At 37.7% G+C, this 19,356-nt stretch overlaps 1 protein-coding gene across 9 annotated transcripts in view; it reads left to right on the top strand.

Moving 5' to 3' along the window:
• The first annotated feature begins 1,324 nt into the window (after window positions 1–1,324).
• The window catches only part of HACE1 (HECT domain and ankyrin repeat containing E3 ubiquitin protein ligase 1), a 52,743-nt gene continuing 34,711 nt past the window's right edge, over window positions 1,325–19,356 (top strand). For 5 of the 9 annotated variants that reach the window (XM_080616719.1, XM_080616724.1, XM_080616720.1 and 2 more), the window contains exons 1-10: window positions 1,325–1,471; window positions 6,093–6,147; window positions 7,397–7,486; window positions 9,271–9,375; window positions 10,700–10,775; window positions 11,057–11,188; window positions 12,371–12,453; window positions 13,747–13,843; window positions 15,305–15,406; window positions 17,842–17,948. In XM_080616719.1, coding sequence (XP_080472845.1) covers window positions 1,396–1,471; window positions 6,093–6,147; window positions 7,397–7,486; window positions 9,271–9,375; window positions 10,700–10,775; window positions 11,057–11,188; window positions 12,371–12,453; window positions 13,747–13,843; window positions 15,305–15,406; window positions 17,842–17,948 — 923 coding nt within the window. In that variant the 5' untranslated portion in view covers window positions 1,325–1,395. Of the gene's footprint in view, window positions 1,472–4,227; window positions 4,443–6,092; window positions 6,148–7,396; window positions 7,487–7,509; window positions 7,528–9,270; window positions 9,376–10,699; window positions 10,860–11,056; window positions 11,189–12,370; window positions 12,454–13,746; window positions 13,844–15,304; window positions 15,407–17,841; window positions 17,949–19,356 lie in introns of those variants that run through there. The other 4 variants (XM_080616723.1, XM_080616721.1, XM_080616726.1 and 1 more) reach the window with 4 other exon arrangements.

Below are 19,356 nucleotides of genomic sequence, written 5' to 3' on the forward strand. Positions count from 1 at the left end.
GATTATGCATGGTTCTCTATCTGAATTCCCTCAGTCCCTAAGAGGATATATTCAGCACTAAGAGCAGTCCTCTCAAGAGCAGAGGGAACGCAGCATGGACTTGTTTTCTGTGAATGTCTTATGTTCTTTGATGGCAACACAGGAAAGAGGAAGGTAGCTGAGTAGCTCTCTGTGAATTAAGTCAATCAGTACTGTAATTCTGCAAAGGTCCTCTGTTACATAGCCTCACTTGCAGCACAGACAATTTCCTGAACAGAAGATGCAGGCAGTTCCCAGCCCCAGCCTACTGGCGTGTCCAGAAGAAGCTGGCTCAGCCCACAGGGAGCACATGGCTGTCGGGAAAAATGGCTCCAAGCCACACTCTGAAGATGTGCTGACTCCTGACACTGCAATGCAGTGGAGAAGAAAATCTGTGCTGGCAGAGCAGCTCCCAGGAACTCAAATTGCAGTTGAGAGTTCACTGCTAGGGAGGGGAATCAAGGCAAATGGAAACATGTCAGATTCCTGTCTATCTGCAGTACCCCACAAAAATATCATAAGCTCAGATTTTTAGTTCATTCCTTGGTGAAACATGAACTACCACGCTATCTTGGCTTGTAGCAGAAACAGTGTGGCCAGCAGGACTAGAAGAATATGAAAAAAAATGTTTTGGACCAGTGGACTGTGACGCGGGAGGGATTTCAAATCCATGGTGATATCTCATTTCTATGCTACTGCTTTTTCCATTATCTGCTAGAAGAAACGTGATAAACTCAATCTGGGCTTTCTTGCTGAAAAAAAGTCTTCTACTCCATTGAGTATTTGCAGCTGACTTGGGAGCACCTTAGTCTATTCTCAGAGTGTAACAATTTGCCCTTGTATTCAAGTATTTTATGTGCCTTGTTGCAGTTTGGAGTGCCGACTGAAACACAAAAAGACTTGACAAATAATTTATGAAGATTCGTTCTTTGCTTCTCATGTCTTACTCTATTTATGATTGCTATTATTAAGCGCTGCTTACATTTCTATGTTTTTGGTTACAATTCCTATACCTTCCTTTTCCTGTGGTTACTTTGAAAGTGCTAGTAAAGCCATTCAAATTTTTCAGCCTCGATAAGCGCCTTTCCTTTTCACTTTCAGTAACCACTCAGGTTTAAGGCTCCTCGTTTAACTGATGAAAAGCCTTTCCCTCCTGTAACAAGAAAACGTTTAAATACCCATATTCCACAAGTTTCGGGGCTTTTTGTCCCGTAAGAACTAAGAGATTCACGCTCTCGCACCCGCGCATGCGCGCAGCTGCTGAGCATGCGCAGACGGTCGGGGGCTGGCGGTGGCGTGAGCGGCCTCCGCGCCGCCACCGCCACCACTGCGATGGGCTGAGGGAGAGGTGGCGGCTGTGGGCTGGGCGCTCCGAGGATGGAGAGAGCCATGGAGCAGCTAAACCGGCTGACGAGGTCCCTGCGCCGAGCCCGCACCGTGGAGCTGCCTGACGGTAGGAGAGGGGCTGCGGGCGGTCTGTCTTCGCTGTCTGTCCCGGCACCGTTGCGGCCTCTCCGCCCCGGTCTGGCCCGGCCCGGCCCGGTGTGACGGGGCGGGGGTGAGCTGAGTCGTGGTCGTTGCGTGTCCTCGTCCGGTGAGGCGGCATGGGAGGATGGAAAACGGCTCCCTCCTTCCCATTTCCTCCGAGTGGCTTGCTTTAGTTTATAACGGTGATAACAACAACAGTAGCGATTTCCGCGTCTTCTTTTTTCCCCCGGTGTCTCGCCGCCGAAGGACGGAGGTGCCCGGTACACAGGCCGCGTCGTTCCCCTGCCCGCGGCTGCTGCCCCTGGGCCCGGGTGAAAGTGTGGTCCGGGATGCTGGACGCTCTTTGCCCGGCTTTGAATTCTTCCTTAGGTGCTTCGTCTGTGTCATCGCTAGTGATGACAAATCCTTGGTTTGTAGTTTGTTTTTGTTAATAGCACTGAATTTTTTATGAAATAGTGTTGAAAGGCACTGGTCACAGGCTAATTTTACTGCTTCTAAACTACTTCACATGGGTGCTAGCCGTCCCATATCGGGATAGATGTGAAAATATAGCTTCAGGCTTTTACAGCAAGTAGTTTAGTGTTCCAGCCAGATCCAGTTTTTGGGAGGACTACCTCTAAAAGCTTTTGGATACACAAAAGTTTCTGTTCCTGTGAGTCATGTGCTGTCATTGTACTTTCTTCAGAGTTTATTTTTACGGACTAGTCTTTGGCTGTCTGTCTGCCAGCTTTCATCTCCGGTGGTGGAAGAAAGCAAGTAACTTTCTGTTTTCTGTGTCTTTGCTGTTTGAACCTGACTGCTGCATATATTCTTCCCCATGCGCTGAGCTGCTACACCCTTTCGTTTTTGTCACCCACCAGCAGCTTCAGTGTCTGCCAGTGCAGTCGCTCATAAATTTCGCAAGATTGACAGACAAGTTTCAGATGGATTTTGCTGCTGTTGCAAGCAAGCCTTGGAATGACAGCAGTGAAAACTGACGTAATACTGTTAATGTGAGCTCAGGCTTGGAGAAATAATGTAGTAGCACCAGTTTAACTAAGTGATGATGGTGGTATGAATAATGCATAGCACAGCTTATGCCAGTTGGAGCTGCTTTAAATTTACACCAGTACTGGAATAGGCAAATTCATTCTGAATTTGAGTTCAGCTATTTTCTTCTTACCTTGGGCATCTTACATTTCACAGGTAATCATGTCAATGCTAGTGCAAGTTCTGTGACTTCCGAACAAGTACCTCTCTTGCCCTGTGGCGCAGAAGGAATGTCAATCCTGTGTATTCTCTAAGAATTACATGAAACAGGTCACAGCTGAACTGAAAAAAGGAGATATAAATGGACTTTCAGGCAATGAAGTCTCAAATTACATTCCAAGAAAACCCATTCAATGGCCATCTAACTTTGGTTATATGTATAATGGTCCATCATAGCTCATTACATGTCTTTCTTGACCTTGGTGTTCTCCAGGTTCATTCAGGCCTGCCCAGAGTCTGCTTGAGAAGCAGGTTTGGGTTGTAGTGTTTTGCTCCAAACGTGTATAGACAAGATCAGCTTAGAAAATACCACCACCAGTCTAGTATGGCATGCGGTTTGGTGGCTTCTTGTATGCTGTATCTGGCCTCTTGAATTATGATTTCTGTCCCCTCTCCCTTGCTGCATAAATAGCTTTAATTTGAAAGATACATAGTTTACCTCTCCATCCTTAAACTGAAAATACTCTCTTAAGAAATGGAGATGTATGTTTGAACTTCTTACGCTGACGAAGGCACTAAATCCAGGTATTTAATTTCCTATGCATGTGCTGTGGCCATTAAGGTACTATATGGATGATGCTGACGCTTCTCTAAGCTTGTGATCTCTGCCAAATTCAAACCAAAATCTCTTAGGAAATAAAGTAAGTGTTTCTGGATTCTACTGTTAAGTGCCTGAAAAGCTAGGTCTTGCAGCCCAAAGCGCAGTAGGCTTTAGGCTGTTTCATTCTGACTCTGCATTTTGCATGCTTTATTTTTTGTCTTTAGATATTCATAACTTGACATGCAAGTAAGTTAGATAATAAATATGTTCTATAAGTGCATGAAGCATATAATACTTTTTCTTTCACTGATGTCATAAACTTTAAGTTAATAGGTGTTTATTTATGAATAGGGATAATAGTTACTAAAATAGGCACAAAAGTTACTTACTTACTTCCACTTCCTTTTATTTCTCTACAGAAAAATTCTGGGAAAATCAGCACATGCTCCACAGTGTAGATTCTGTTAATAGAACAGCAGAAGGCTTAGTTTTGTAACTGTACCATAAACACCTTTAATGGCCCAGTTACACTTGTATTTTACTATTGTCTTTTTCTAAACTGCTATACTTGCAATACAGTTAAATTTAATTGGGATTAGTATGAAGCATTTCAGTTAAGTGTGCTGGTGTATTTAAAGCTTTTCTTTTTTTTTTTCTTCTGCCTCTTTAATAGGGCATGATTGTGGAAATTCAAAGGATGTCTAAGATTTAGTTAGCGTTCTCAAGTTATGGTTTTTGTTTCAGTTGAGAGCTTTATCTTCCTGTCAAGAGATCTGTGGAACAGAGCCCAAACAAGAAGGTTTTTTGTTTTTCTTTTCTTTTTTTCCCGTTTAGATACACTGGAAGCTAATCATGAATACTTTTTTTTAAAGTGATCCAGTCATTTTCATGGTAGATATCTTTATTTAGCATCTATTTAATTTTATTTCCAGGACTCTTCCTTTTTGTGTGTGTGTCTTGTCCCACCCAGCCTCCCTCCTTCTCAGACCCCAGCAAAAATTCTAGTGGTACATGCTAGGGGTGGAGTTATCTAATGCTCACAGAGCTCTGCCATAAGGAACAATCTACAGACAGTTGAAACTCTTGAACTTGGGGATGATTAGAATGACTTTCTACAGCTTGGAAATGTGATTTGGTGTTTTGGGAGGTTTGTGTCTCTTCTACCATGTGTTTACTGTAAGCAATATTAAAACTATTCAATTTTTTAATAAATAACATAATTATTATTTGATTTTGAATATGACATCTCTTTTCAGTGTTCAGAGATAATCATAGATTAAAATTGCTTCTTTCTTTTGTAAGCTACCTATAGACTGCTTCACATAGTGGGTAGCAGCACTAATCTTGGAGTACTGTTGAGGAATAATAACAAATAGCGTAACTGCAGCATGAGAAGCTTTTCTCTGACTCCAGTTGATAAGGCTGAAGAATTAATTTGGTAAATGTCAGTTTGCCTATCTAGTGGAAGTACTGAATGGGTAGAAGCATGTACATAAAAGATACGAGAAGTTACACCTGTTTGGATCTGGTTTAATTCTTCCTGTTCTGATAGCTTTGTAACTTTTTGGATAATTTGGAACATTTTGATCAATTAGAGATAACGAAAAAGATGTTCAAAGTAAAAGTTTTATAAGAACAGTCTGATATTTCCATACCCTGGGACTATATACCTGAGTTCTCAGAAAGTATAGTCCCTCCTGTCATAAGCTGGCATTTACATGAAAAGTCTGTGGAGATTGTGCTCCCAACAATGGGTAGTTTGCTTCAAGCTGGAAATTATAATCATTATACATCAATAATAATTAATGTACCTCAGTATTATTAATGATTATTCTACATTAAAGTCTTCAAAGATTTGTCGAATTCATAGAATCCTGGAATTTTTTGGGTTGGAAGGGACCTTAAAGAGCTAGTTTCAACACCCTGCCACAGGCACAGACATCTTTCCACTAGACCAGGTTTGTCAAAGCCCCATCCAGCCTGGCCTTGAACACTGCTGGGGATGGGGCAGCCACAGCTTCTCTGGGCAACCTGTGCGAGTGTCTCACCACCCTCACAGTGAAGAATTTTTTCCTAATATATAATCTAAATCTCTGCTCTAAAATTTGTCCTTTAAAAATAATGTTTTACTCCAGAAAGTCTGTAAGTGGCTAAACAGGCATGTCATACCCATACAGTGTGCTGGTATGTGCAGCAGAAGTCCTGGCAGGGACTGTATAGCTGAATGTCGTTCTGTTCCCACCATTGACTTGCATCTTTGTGTTCCGGCCTTTTTTGTATTGCCTTCAAATGTGGAATATGAAACTGAGCAGAAATTAAATTGAAATTTATTGCATTCAGGTGTTCATGTTTAGAGACAAAACAAAATGGTTGTGAAACAACTTAATTTAAAGAAATAATTTTTACAAACTTGTCTGTATCCAGGACTATGGAAGTCACCTTGGAAGTTTCCTTCTTAAAATAAGCTATTTACTTTTTTTTGTTAACACACATTTCTTAAATATGTTGACTTAACAGAATTGTCAGTTTAGAAAAATTGATGCTCCATTGAAAGTTCTGTAATTATTACTTTGTAAAAGAAAAACCCACCACATTGGAACTTCATGTATCAGTCCTTTTAATTACGTCTTCTAGGGGTGGTGGCATTTTCTCTATAATGAAACTTTAGTTATGTATAACCTGTGCAAAAATAATAATCTGTTGAACAGTGGACACTTTGAAAGGTAACTAAGTGCTGCTAGATTATTTCACAGAAAAGATTTATTTGTTATAACGGAATAATTTAATTTCTTCACAGACAATGAAACTGCTGTCTATACACTAATGCCGATGGTTATGGCTGACCAGCACAGGTGAGAGCTTCCTTACTTTCTTTTTTTTTTTTTTTTTTTTTTACCTTTTTTTCTTTTTAAAGTTTTAGATATAAAAATTTAGATTTTAAAGTTTTAAAGTTTTTTTCTTTTTAAAGTTCTGAAAAACCAGCATGTTTGCAAGAGTTGTAGCTGCTGGAGCGCTCTCAGGAGTTCTGTAGCTGAAGTTAGTCACTGACTGTGTGTATTCCAGCATATTCTTACCTGAGAAACCTGTTTTGTTTTATGCCATAGACTTGTTCTGTTGATACACATAGAGTAATTTGTTCTAGGATAAGAACAAATACCTTTTTTTTTTAAATTTTTTTTTTTTGGAACTGGGGTGTAGCTCTGAGTGTGCATTTACTGATGACTTAAAAACTTCTAGTCTCATTAGGCGTCTTGGAAAGACGTGGAATAAGAGTTGTACAATGAGATTGGTTCTTCTGAAATTCCTCAGATGACCAGCTGTTTTCCTTTACCCAGCGATCCTTAGGGTGGGAACTGGGGGTTACATAGTGCCAGCTAAGTGGTGCTACCTTCTGATGAGTTTTGTAGGCAAGCAGGTCTTACTGAAACTGTAAAGTGTTTATCTGATCAGGATAAACATTTGTTCTGCTAAATAATATTTTGTTGAGATTGTGTGCAAGGGTTTTAAGTTATGTGATCAGCTCATTACTAGAGGTTGAAATCACCAGTTCACTTGCAGTTTTGCTTGTTTTGAAATATTTTATCTTAGCTATTATTTAATCTTTATTAATTCCTTAAGTCTTGAAGGGTCCTATTTAAATTTATTATCCTGTTGGCATGTCATGTGTCCTTTGAAATCATTATGATGATTTCATGTACCAGTCTTCCCTCTGAACTCTGCCTATGTTTGGGAGAGCTGCTGGGTATCTGGTTAGGGTATATGGGTAGAGATTAAGGAGGAAAATGGGAATTTATATTTTTTTCAAACCAAAGCTATTAATATGCTTATTTTCCATGCTTGTAGTGAAGTGATTTGGCCATCTGGTCTAATTCTTACTAGTTTACATTTGAAACAGTTGCCCAGTGTTACAGTTCATGTTTTATGTACAAGTAAGAAGTGAAAGAGTAAAAGTACTGTTAATATGTAAACACTTGCAAGCTGTTGGATGTTGTTAGTTGGAGGGAAAAGAAATAGCGATCAAGAAAGAAATAGGGTACTTGTGTATATACTTTGCTTGGATAACGTGAGATACTTTCTTTAAAATTATATTTTTGTTTAAAGGTCTGTCTCAGAGCTGCTGTCAAATTCAAAATTTGATGTGAATTATGCATTTGGACGTGTGAAGAGAAGTTTGCTTCATATTGCAGCAAAGTAAGACTTACTTGAGTCCAGTCCAGAAGTTAACAATGAAAGTAATACCACAAATCTAAGGCACCAGTGTAAGCTGGGAAACTCTGTAGTATCAGTTAACATTTTGTTTTTACACTTCTTTTTTGTATTTTGTTTGTTCTTTTAGCAATATGCCTGCCTCATTGAGGGGATAGTTTTTACACATAATATCAAATGGCTTTCTAAATTTTAGTGAAGGAAGTCTAGGTGGATACTTTTTCTCCTTTCTGTGAAATATCAATTTGTGAAGAAATGTAGCCATTATGTATATCTTGTATAGCTAGATTACTCTTGATTTTGTAGATTTAGAGAAATCTTGTCTGCAGGTGATCTTTTTTTTGCAGTATTCTAAACCACTGAGAAGTACTTGGATGTTCGCTGGGAAGTGGCTGTTACAAAGAACTTCATATGACCATACCTGAAGGGAATATAACTCATTTCTAATAAATTTTTATATCCTGAGTGAAAGGCTTAAGTGCAAATTTCAACTCCATGACCTAGATTATTTATTATTTATGTATCTATTCAGTGAGGATAAATCTTTATTGCCAAGAAACAGCCAGATTAACATTATCTTAATAGAAATGAACCATATAGTTTTTGAAATGGCCTTTCAGGAAACTAAACTTTAAACTAATGAGTGAATGTTCTGTATGTGTACCATTTTCAATATCTTGAAGGCTCTTACGTTTAAACTGAAAAAATAGTAAAAATAAAAAAAATACTAGTGGCATTGCACATAAATAGCAGGTACTTGGGCATAATGTAGGTAGGATTTCCAGCTTTCTAAGCAGACTGTTTTAGAAATATGTTTCCCAGGTATTCCATCTCAGAATTGCATGCTGCTTATGTAAAATTTACTTGAGAAAGTACTCAAAGAAAAAAAATGCAAGCAAATTTTTAGCATACATCTTAGAACTATCTTTGAAAAGCTGTTTTCATTGATCATAAACCCCAAGAAATTGTGTTACACCTAGTTTCTGGATTCTCCTTTATCTTGGCTAGTTGTTGGGTCACTAAGAGGTTACAGAAATGCTGGTTTTGTAACTTACTGTACAGCCAGTCTTTGGTTTCTTTGGATTGTTTGGTAGCAGTTTCGTCATTGGGGAGATTCATGACAATGGATAAGATGGTCGTGATAGACACGAAAATATATTTATCCTCCCATTCAGCTCTTCCTCTTGACAAATTCAGGAGCAAGATAAACATACGATGCAAAGTTTCTGTGTTCTTGGTGATATTGATTATTCTATATTATGAAAAGAAAAATGGAGTTAGAGGTTCAAAACAAATAGCAAAGATATTTGTATGAGTTTGAGGGTTTCTGATTCTTAAGGTTTAAATATAACTTCTGGACAGTGAAGTGTAACGTAAAGAATTATACTGGAGTTGTTACTAAATAGAAAATTCAGTCCTGTGAATAGATTAAAAATAGGGAGATGAGAGGATATAGTAACCGAAACATTTTGAACAGCTTTATTTTAAACAAATGGCAGTCTTAAAGATTCACCATCGAGTTTTAAAGTCACTAAAATCACATAAAAGGCTAGCATCTGTTCAGTAGTGCACATTATGATCACTCAGTTCTCACTGCATTTAAGTGTCTTTAGCTTTGCGTAACTTGAATGATGAGGGTGTAAAACAGTTTTGTGTAAAGATTTTTCTGTTGAATGTAATCTGTACATAGTATTGCTGTTGTGTTCAGTATAGATTTGGTTTGTAAATATCCTTGTTTCAGATTTTTCCCTTCCTTATTTTGTTCTTAGCTGTGGATCAGTCGAATGCCTTGTTTTATTATTAAAAAAAGGAGCAAATCCGAACTATCAGGACATTTCAGGATGCACACCTCTCCATTTAGCAGCAAGGAATGGGTAAGAAAGTTTTAAAAACTCTTGAATGTTTTGTGCGTCGTGCACTTAAGCTGACATGTTCTGTAATATTTTTGCATAGTTGAGACAAAATACTTTGGTTTTCACCTTTGAAAATAGGATGGCGCACTTACGGGGAACATGGAAGTTACCTTGAATATTCAGAAAATATTTTTATTATGAATAGGAAGTTATGTCTGAAATGCCAGTTTTAGTGCCGGTCATTTTAGTGTTTTCTGTTAAGTAGGAGCTTAATGTTTATTACACCAGTGATTGAACAAGGGATGTATTCACCTTCCAGTTAGCTAAGTAAGAAAAGATTTCAAAGAGGACACTGGAGGATTTGGAAGATGTAGGGATTTCAGAGTTTTTTCAGGTAGTGTCTTCAAGGAAATTTTTACTACAAGCAAAAGAATACTAAGCTTGCATGCACAATATTAGGAGAGAGGGGGGAAAAAACCTCACCCAAAAATGGTGAGCAAGCACCTTTTTGAGATCCCTTAGGTCTTACTTCTTGAACTGTGGTATGTGGAAACATACACATGATAATAGTAATTTTGTCTTTTTGTTTTTAGAGCAGGTATGTGTTACAGTTAACTGAATTGTATCATGACTGGTCCTTCAAATGAGGAGGTAGTGTTTAGTGACTTTTAGGTATGTGGGAGAAGGGAGACAGAAGCAGCCAAGTGGTACATGATGAAATGCAGAAATACACACAGGAGACAGGTGGAAAGGAGGCATGAGAAAGTGTGAGAGGTACCAAATAAAAAGGAAAAGTAAGAATAAACTCCTAAGGGTAAAGGACTTGGAGCATTGGAGAGCACTAAAAGACCAAATTAAACATAAAGTAGAAAAAACACCCCTACTTTCACTAAGGCAGCTGTCGTTCTTGCCAAAGATTTATATAGGTTACAGTGAGCGTCTCATTATTTAATGATTTAGTGGTGTTCTGTAAATGTGTTCACTAAGGTGTAGAGATGATGATGAACTTCATGTATTTCTATTAGCTGAGCTCTAGCTTCTTACCCTGGGAGTGTAGTTCATGCTGAGCAGAAGCTATTGGAGTGGTGGTTAAGTACTTACTATGCTTTCCCCAAAAGCATTCAGCTATGTTTTTAACCCTGTGCTGTCGTATACTACACTTGTACTGCATGAGTCTCTGGTGCTACTCATGATCACTTTTTCACATGTTCAGCACCATACTTCTTATAAAGTAGAACTGCTATAGTTTGTACAATGATGAATTAGAGTGAATGGAGCTCTAAGATACTTGGTCTTTGTAAATGATTTTTCCTGCATGTGTTTTAATGTATTCTTTTGTTTATAGCCAGAAGAAATGTATGAGCAAGCTGCTGGAATACAGTGCAGATGTCAACATTTGTAATAATGAAGGCTTGACTGCAGTAAGTGCTGCTCATTTTAATGTGCTCTTAAAGTGAATGAATAATTTGAAGATTCTCATTTCTTAAGCTTCTGCCACCTTACATGTAAATATACAAAACTGCTGTGTGGCCGGTGCCCTTAAGAATCAAAAGCTGCGATTGAAGTACCTCAGCATATGATAGTATTGTTCAAAGCTTCTCTTTTAAAACATCAACAGTAACACAGTCAGGTTTAAAATAATATTTATGAAATATTTCTATCATTGCTAAAGAAAACATACATATAATCATTTTATACTTAGATTCATTGGTTAGCTGTCAACGGACGAACAGAATTGCTTCATGATCTTGTTCAGCATGTCAGTAATGTAGATGTTGAAGATGCAATGGGACAGACAGCCCTTCATGTAGCTTGTCAAAATGGGCACAAGACAGTAAGTTTTTTTAATTTTATTAACACAATGGCTTTGTGAAGAATTGGTTAATGCTTTGATGTTGCTGTGTGTATTTTCTGTATAGACTTCAGGCTACTCATGCACATTATAATGGTTGGAAGTGTGAACAACTCTATTGTTTGTCTTAGTATTGACTGCATACACTTGAATGGGAGCAACTAATTTATTCTTGTGGAGATGATTGATCTCAGTGTTCATGAGAGCTTAAGTGACCTACTGTGTACTATTCAGCCATTCTGTGGTACTGTTATTGCTTTGTTAATAGCAGGTTTTGATGTAGTGCTAAACATTTAAAAATGTTCTTCCTTACTTTTTATAATGTATTTGATTTATAATTATACCAGCAATCATGTGCTTTAGAAATCTGAAATGAGCCTAATTTACTGTGAATAAAAAATGGCTGCAAAGTTGGGTCAGTTAAATATCTAATATTTGAAGTAAACAAGTTCACATGGACTCCTCTTTTATTGATCTGTGTGAATAATTTTTAGGCCTGGCCTTGCATTAGAGCTGACTGCTCTCAGAGTACAAGTCTGGATGCTTTACCAGAACTGCATTACAGCATGTAGAGTTACACAGATTGTCTCCAGGACTATTTACAGTTCAAATAATAATTAAGAAAGAAAAAAAAATCTTTCTACTCAGATCCTTTCTGTTGTCATTGTCAGAGCTCAACTTTGGAACCCCAAATTCTGAGAAACTGTCAACTACAGACTTTTCTACTTTGTGTGACTGGAATATAGCAAAATTTGTTTGAGAGTCTCCTCAATATTTTGGAATTTGCTTACTTATTTCATCTGTTATAATGTGTGTTTAAGTCTTCATCTTGTGATAAGGCTGTTTATAGCTGTCACTGACGTGAGCTTTACTTCTCTAAAAAATGTCAGTTTTCTTTTTTAAATAGCTTGTAGTTCTGGGGGTCTTTGGGATTAGTGAAAGATCAGTAAAAGGCATAGTTATAAAAAAAGGGAAGTTCAAAAAAAGCTTTATGAGCTTTGACAGCCATGATTTTCCATATAGTATTTAGGAATTTTGGTTTTGAGATTCATTATGGAAAATTAAATCCTTCAGTGTAATTAGACATGCATGACAATAAATAGTTGCAAATCAATAGACTTTTCTGTTGCTTTTTTCTAATACTGGTATTTATTTGTGTTCTAGACGGTGCAGTGTTTGCTAGACAGTGGTGCAGATATAAACAGGCCGAATGTGTCAGGCGCAACTCCACTCTATTTCGCTTGCAGGTTATATATTCTTTACTTTTGAATATTGTGCTAAAAGTAAAATGGATCCCCTTTCCCCCCCTTCCTTTCTGCAATAAGAATGATTAGAAAGCATAACATTTAGGAGACATAAAAGCTGACTAGTACTTAATCTTGCCTCATGTTTGAATGTAGTTTGGTGTCTCATCTAAATACTTAGTACTGCAGGCTTATATACCTTTTTCTAACAGATATGTTAAACACAGCTGTGTATATTCTAGCACGAGTCATAAATTAATAACTACTAAACTTACTTTGGGGAAAAAAAGAGATATACCAACTTAGATTTTACTGAGTACACTGAAAATGCAACCTTTTGTGAGGCAAGTTTCACTATTCTTTAATGTAGAGTGTGGTATTACAGTGCACATGAAATGTGCATATATGATTTAAAGTTACAATATTGAATTCAAATTATATTGTTGTGTTTATCAGTTCTGTTTTCTTCACAGTTTAGTTTTATGTCAAAACTAATAACATATGATAAATTACCTTTTGTTTTAATTGGAGCATTTTTGCTATTTGGTAGAAGATCTACAATTTTTTAATCCCTGTGCTTCGGTTACAGTTTAAATAGTTCACCTATGATTAAATGTTACTATAAAGAAAAGGAGAAATGGATTGACCTGGTGGCCTGCCAAGAGTTATGTTGTGGGAGCCTTGGTATCTGGAGCTAGTGTATTCTGACTCTGGGCAGTTGAGGAGAAGGGAATTGGCAAATAAATAGCTGCTAGCTAATTGAATGCCTGGGTGCTTGATTTAGGGACTGGCACTAGAATCTGTTTTAAAAGAATTAAGTAACTTGCCTTGGCTTGAATGCTTTTCATGAGAAGAGAATGTGTTGCAAGTACAACAGTGATATTCTTTTACAAATCAGCAGTTGGCAGTGTGGAATGAACAGGATGCATAGCAGAGGTCAACATCTCCTTGTCAGAAGTGCCAGCTGGTGGTGCTGCCACCTTGGAAGAAAGGTTATAGGTCCTTGATGACAAGGAGAGCAGGATGTGTTAGCAGTGGCTGATGATGGCAGAAGGGGTATTGATGCTCAAAGTCTGACTGTAAAGCCCCTAATGTTGCACTGTGCTTCTGCAGTGGCCTTGAAAGGTAGTAGAAAAATGTAGGTGGCATTATCTTACATCCTATGTTTCGGTTTAGTTTCATACTATAAATATGTTTTCTCCTAGCTTATGTGGGTTTTGTTTTAGATGCAATACTCGGATTATCGCTTACAGTAGAGCATAAGTGCTGTGTTAACTCTTCTCTTCTTTTGAACAGCCATGGTCAGAGAGACACTGCACAAATTCTTTTGATGAGAGGAGCCAAATATTTACCAGACAAAAATGGTGTTACTCCACTGGATCTCTGTGTACAGGTATTGAGTTAGCAGCACTCTTCCTGTGAACTTTTGTCACTTACTACAGTGTCACTCAATCAGTTATCTTTTTTATTTTTAAGGCCATTGGCGAAAGAGAAATGCAAAAATAACTTTTTGCAATTAAAGTGATCCTACAGGCACGTTCCCAATTTGCAGCCTTTGAGAAAGTTTTTAACATCTTTAAAGACTTTGCAAGATAGGAGATTATGAGAAGTGAAGAGTTTGCAGAACTCCAGTTGACTAGAAAGTTTGGGAATCCTTGGTTTTTATGATTAATGCTTTGAATATGTGCTTCAGTCTGTGGTTTTACAGTCCCTAGGGCATGGCTTTATGCATAAAAATTCTGTCAACATTTTTAGGTGTGAGTAGTGACCCCTGGTGTTTGCTGTTTTGTACTGATGATCTTGCTGTGTGAGCAAGCAAAATATTTTCTTTCCTTTTACCTCTTTTTTTTTTTATTTTTTTCCCTCTCCTTTGCTTACCAGTTTGCTTTTCAGTATAGATACATCTTTCTAGATGAAAGACTGAAATTCTTGCTAACCTTGGTAGTATTACTTTGGTATTACTTTGATTTTGAAAAACTGACTTTCATCAATTCTTGTGGATTCTGAGTGGTTTTAACTTTAATACCTAATTTCTTGGCACCAGGAACAATTAAATGAATCTATTTAATGAATCTGTTAACACTGTAGTGAGCTATAAACCGTCATGCAAAAAGAAGGAACCTCTGTATTTGCAGCATTTAATCCATTACAGAGTCGTCTTTTCAGTGGACGATTTGTTGTGTATTCAGGTGGTAGGTGCCTGCTTAAAAATGCAGCTGTGCTAAATAAGAGTTGATACAAATAAAACACAAATTCAAGTTCTGTTATTTCTAAAAGACATTTTTCTCAAAAGCTAATGAAGTTAAGTCTGAGCTGTTGATCTGAGGCACAAGTGGAATCATACTTGTGTATTGATTTTAAAGTTAAATAATCCTTTCATGAGTTTATCCTGTTTCTTCTTTTAACAAGTCAGATTTGTGCCTTATGGACCTTTAGGAAAATATTTGTTTTGAAGGATTAGATTCTGGCTGTAATTAGGTAGATGTGTGTCACCCATCAGCAGTGAGAAGCTAAATATTGCACTGTTTATAAGCGCTGGTAAATTGTTAGGTTAAGTGTTGTTCAAGTGTAACTTCGGCTTTCTACGTGAGAAAGCATTTAAAAAACAAAACAGAAGGGGAGCAGATACATATGACCTGCTATACTGAAAGAATTTGATTCTGCCTTCTCTCAAAAGTTTTGTTATATCTAATTTTGATACATTATTGAAATTGAGTTTATTTATGTTAGGATTGGATTACTCAATTCAGTATTAAAAGAAATGGGTAATTCTTAGTAAGTGTTAATGCCTGTAATAGTATAAGCCCCAATTCTGATGTTTCTTTTAATTAAAATAGTTTTTGTTGCTTTTTAGGGTGGTTATGGAGAGACTTGTGAAGTCTTAATACAATACCATCCTCGACTTTTCCAGACAATAATTCAAATGACGCAGAATGAAGATCTACGGGAAAACATGGTAACACAGGATTATATGTATATAGTTTTATATATCTGTGTGGTAGAGATCTGATGGCTTAATACTAGTGTCCTGGTTAGAATACACTACCAGAAGTTGATCATAATGTGGTTTTCTTTCCTTCCATGGAAAATACAGAGTCTTCATATAGTATTAGACACAAGAATTTGGGGTTAAATGTAGGATCTATTTTAATGTAGTGTTCTAACTTTGTATATTTGTCAAAGTGATCTAGACAGTGTAAGAAATGAAAAAGCAGATTTGTTGCAAGTAGCCTGTACCTTGTTTGTACTAAGGTGCTGGTAGACCATTCTATATATATAATTACTTTATATAATAGGGTCTATTTTCTTTCATTTAGTGTGTATCTGCAGACATCCATTCTAGGATATGTCTCAAGGCTTGAATCGTTTAGAATGAACTGAAACATTTGGCATATGAGCACTCATCTGTATGAAGTTGCTTGTGCAATAACAGTGTGAAAGATTGCAGCTGCAATTTCATTTGGTTATTATTGCTGTAGATGAAACTATTCTGTTCCTTTTTCAGTGGTTCTTCTAGACCTTGTTTCTTTTATTATTGTGGGGTAGTGCAGTCTAAAGCAAAGGAAAAAACAAGGAAAAGATTTTTTTGTTTCTTGATTCGCACAGGGGGAAAGAAGCATGGGATGCTTTTCTTCCCCCTTCCAAATCTAGATTGCTGTGGGGTTTTAATATATTGTTTGCTTGAAAATAACTGCAAACAATTTTACAGGCTGTAAATTGTAAAAGAAAGTATAGATTTAGTAAGGTATTGGCTGCCACTTCACTGAACTTGGTTTGCTAGATTTTTGAAGTTTTTATTTTTTTCTTTAATCCCATTACTTCCACTGCAAACTCGAGCATTTATAAGTCTATATAGAAACAGTCTTGAAATTTCTGAGACAGGTCTGAGTTTTACAAAGTTAAATGTCAGAGGTGAGAATTCTCAAAGTGTATGTTAGAAGCATGAGGAATAGTGTAGGTGATTTCAAGTAAAAGGAAGTTAAAGAACTAAAGCCATGGAACAAAAAAGACTTTCTACAGGAAGGGAAATGGCAAACCATATTATTGTATATTGTATAAGTGAAGACAGTAGATGAGAAAAATGAATGTCTGTCTGAGTCATGGGAGGAGGTGTGTGCAAAAGATGGGAATGAGAGGGTATGTGTACTATATTAGATAATATGTGGCGCTGTTATGCTTCATTGCCAAAATGGAAACATTTTTAGTGTGGTTTTCTATGGCCAAGTCTGAGCTGTTCTTCCCAAAGTCTTGGGTAATGACCAGTTCATATTCTCTGAAAGTGATGACATGAAGAGACAGGTTGCATGTTGGAAGTCAGGACTCACATAAGCTTAAATGTTCTTACAGACTGGAAAATTACTGACAGACTGCAGGGAGAAAGATACTGCCTCAGCCATTTGTAGCTAGAGGTTCACTTGAACCTTGGGGAAAACTTTAACACAGTCAAGGAAGTGAAGTATTAGAAGAAATCAGTTAGTGAAGCTGCAGAGATTCCAGAGTAGAAGACATCTGAAAACCAGGCAGGCAGATTGGGCAGATCAGTTTGGAGTGAAGATACAAGTGCTTATGCCTCGAGGCAGAGTGTTGGCGTAAATGACCTTTATGACATGCCTTTTCATATCACCTTACTACAGGAGAAGTTGAGAAGGATTACTGAACTTTCTGAAAGTGAGAGAGAAGGAAGTAAATGAGGATACAATAGGAATGCATGAAGAGCGGTGCTGCTGAAAGTTTGGTTTATCTGCAAAAAATGTCTAGGCTGGAGATAAGTGTAGAACAAAGGGGATTTGAAGACAGGGTAGTGTCTAGGCAATTGCAGCATTTAGTCTTCGTGAGCCAAGTGATGGTATTAGCAAGAAAAGGGACAAATTTGAGAAGAGAGTCATCAGAACAATTATTGATTATCAGTGTCTGATTTCTTATCTAAGGAAGGACATTCAGTAACTTGAGCAATGAAGGTAGTGAGAACAGACTCTAGGATCCAAGGTTCATTTACATTGTCATAAACTAACCAAGGAGTGAACTGGGGAGACAGGTAAATGATGAATTATAAACCTAAAACATATGCTCTTGACTTTAAGAAGTTGAAGTGTAGCCTACTCATTTTTTCAGATGAAAATAAGTTGTTCTTATAATTTATTAATACATGGCTAAGCATTCAGTTATAATATGGTATATCCTGTCGTACCATACCTTCGTACTAGAAGGTATACTTCTTCAGTAATCTGTGTGAATTATAATGAAATGTTAACTGAGGTTAGATTAAATGTTGGACAATATAGATGTACAATAGTATTGCTAGCTCTTAATGCTTGGGTGATAATGTTCTAAATTAAATGTTGATCTGACACTTCATGACAATATGCATTTTCTTTTGTTTTAATGTATCAGTTGCGGCAAGTTCTGGAACACTTGTCTCAGCAGAGTGAAAGCCAGTATCTTAAAATCCTAACAAGTCTTGCTGAAGTTGCTACAACAAATGGTCACAAACTGCTTAGGTAAGTGTGAGAGGATCGTAAGTAAGTTGATAAACTACCTGGCAGTTAATGCCACTTAGTAGTTTTAATAATCTGAACTATCTCATACCTGGCACATGCTGGAGTAGATGGAACTCAAATCTGATTCTTCATGACAGTGCCTGTTCAGATCATTGTCTTGAGGAAAGGAGATTGGTGTCCTTGTATGGCTGCTGGCCAAGAAGCCTGAGTTGCAGAAAAGTGCATTGTTTTGTTTAGTTTGGCTATATCAGCTCTGGGAAGGGAAGCTTTTTAGCCAACTACCAGTCATCCCCCCCCTCCTTTTTTCTTCTCTTTCATATCTTAACTTTTCTGCATGCTTTCTTACTATGTGTGAGAAGAGTCTTGCTGGTTCTGAGTGCCTTCCATGGCTACTAATATATATGAGACAAAAGTTTATGTGCCACTGTGCTGTCTCAGCAGCGCAAGCAGCAGTTACCTGGGGAAACACATAAAACAAGCAAGCATATTTTCCTAATGCACTTTCCTAGTTTTTATGGCATCTGTTTGAGGGAGTTATGTAATCTGGTGTGTCCTGGGTTGAGCAGCAGCAGTCATCTTTTCGCCTTCTTAGTAGCTGGTGTGGTGCTGTGTTTTTTGACTTTCAGCATGGGAACAGAGCTGATAACACTGATGTTTTTAGTTGCTGCTTAGTAATGTTTAGTCTGACCAAGGACTTTCTGAGTCTCATGGTCTGTCAGGGAGGAGAAGAAGCCGGGAGGAAGTGGAGACAGGACACCTGACCCAAACGAGCCAAAGAGGTATTCCATACCACAGCACGTCCTGCCCAGGATATAAAACTTGGGGCAGTTACCCGGAAGGGCTAGTTCACTGCTTGGTTGGGCAGGGTATTGGTCGGCGGGTGGTGAGCGGTTGTATTCTCTTCCCTTGTTATTTCCCTTATCATTATCATTATTATTGGTGGTAGCAGCAGTGATTTGTGTTATACCTTAGTTATTAAACTGTTCTTATCTCAACCTGTGGGAGTTAAATTCTTTCGATTCTCCTCCCCATCCCTCTGGGAGTGGGGGGAGGGGAAGGGGGGGAAGTGAGAGAGAGACTGTGTGGTTCTGATTTATGACTGGGCTTAAACCACGACATGTTGGAACACCAGTATCGTTTTACTGTTTTCAAAACCTAGCAGAATCTGCTCTAACCTTTATGCTTTACTAAAAGCCAAGAAAATCTTTGCTGAAAGAGGTAAAGAGCCTGAAAGCATGAGTGGAATTTCTTTACTAACGTGTTCTGGATGGCTTTTTGGAAAAGAGAGATTTAAGAGTGTTCTGTAACCAGAGAGGTCTGTCAGCATAGGTTGTAGAAGAATAAGACTTTGAATGCTTCTTTTCAACAGGGGCTGAGGTGTGGGGAGCCCATCAGCTAGATGGAGACT

This window comes from Psittacula echo, assembly GCF_963264785.1.
Source record: "Psittacula echo genome assembly, chromosome: 4".
In the NCBI taxonomy this organism is placed as follows: domain Eukaryota; kingdom Metazoa; phylum Chordata; class Aves; order Psittaciformes; family Psittacidae; genus Psittacula; species Psittacula echo.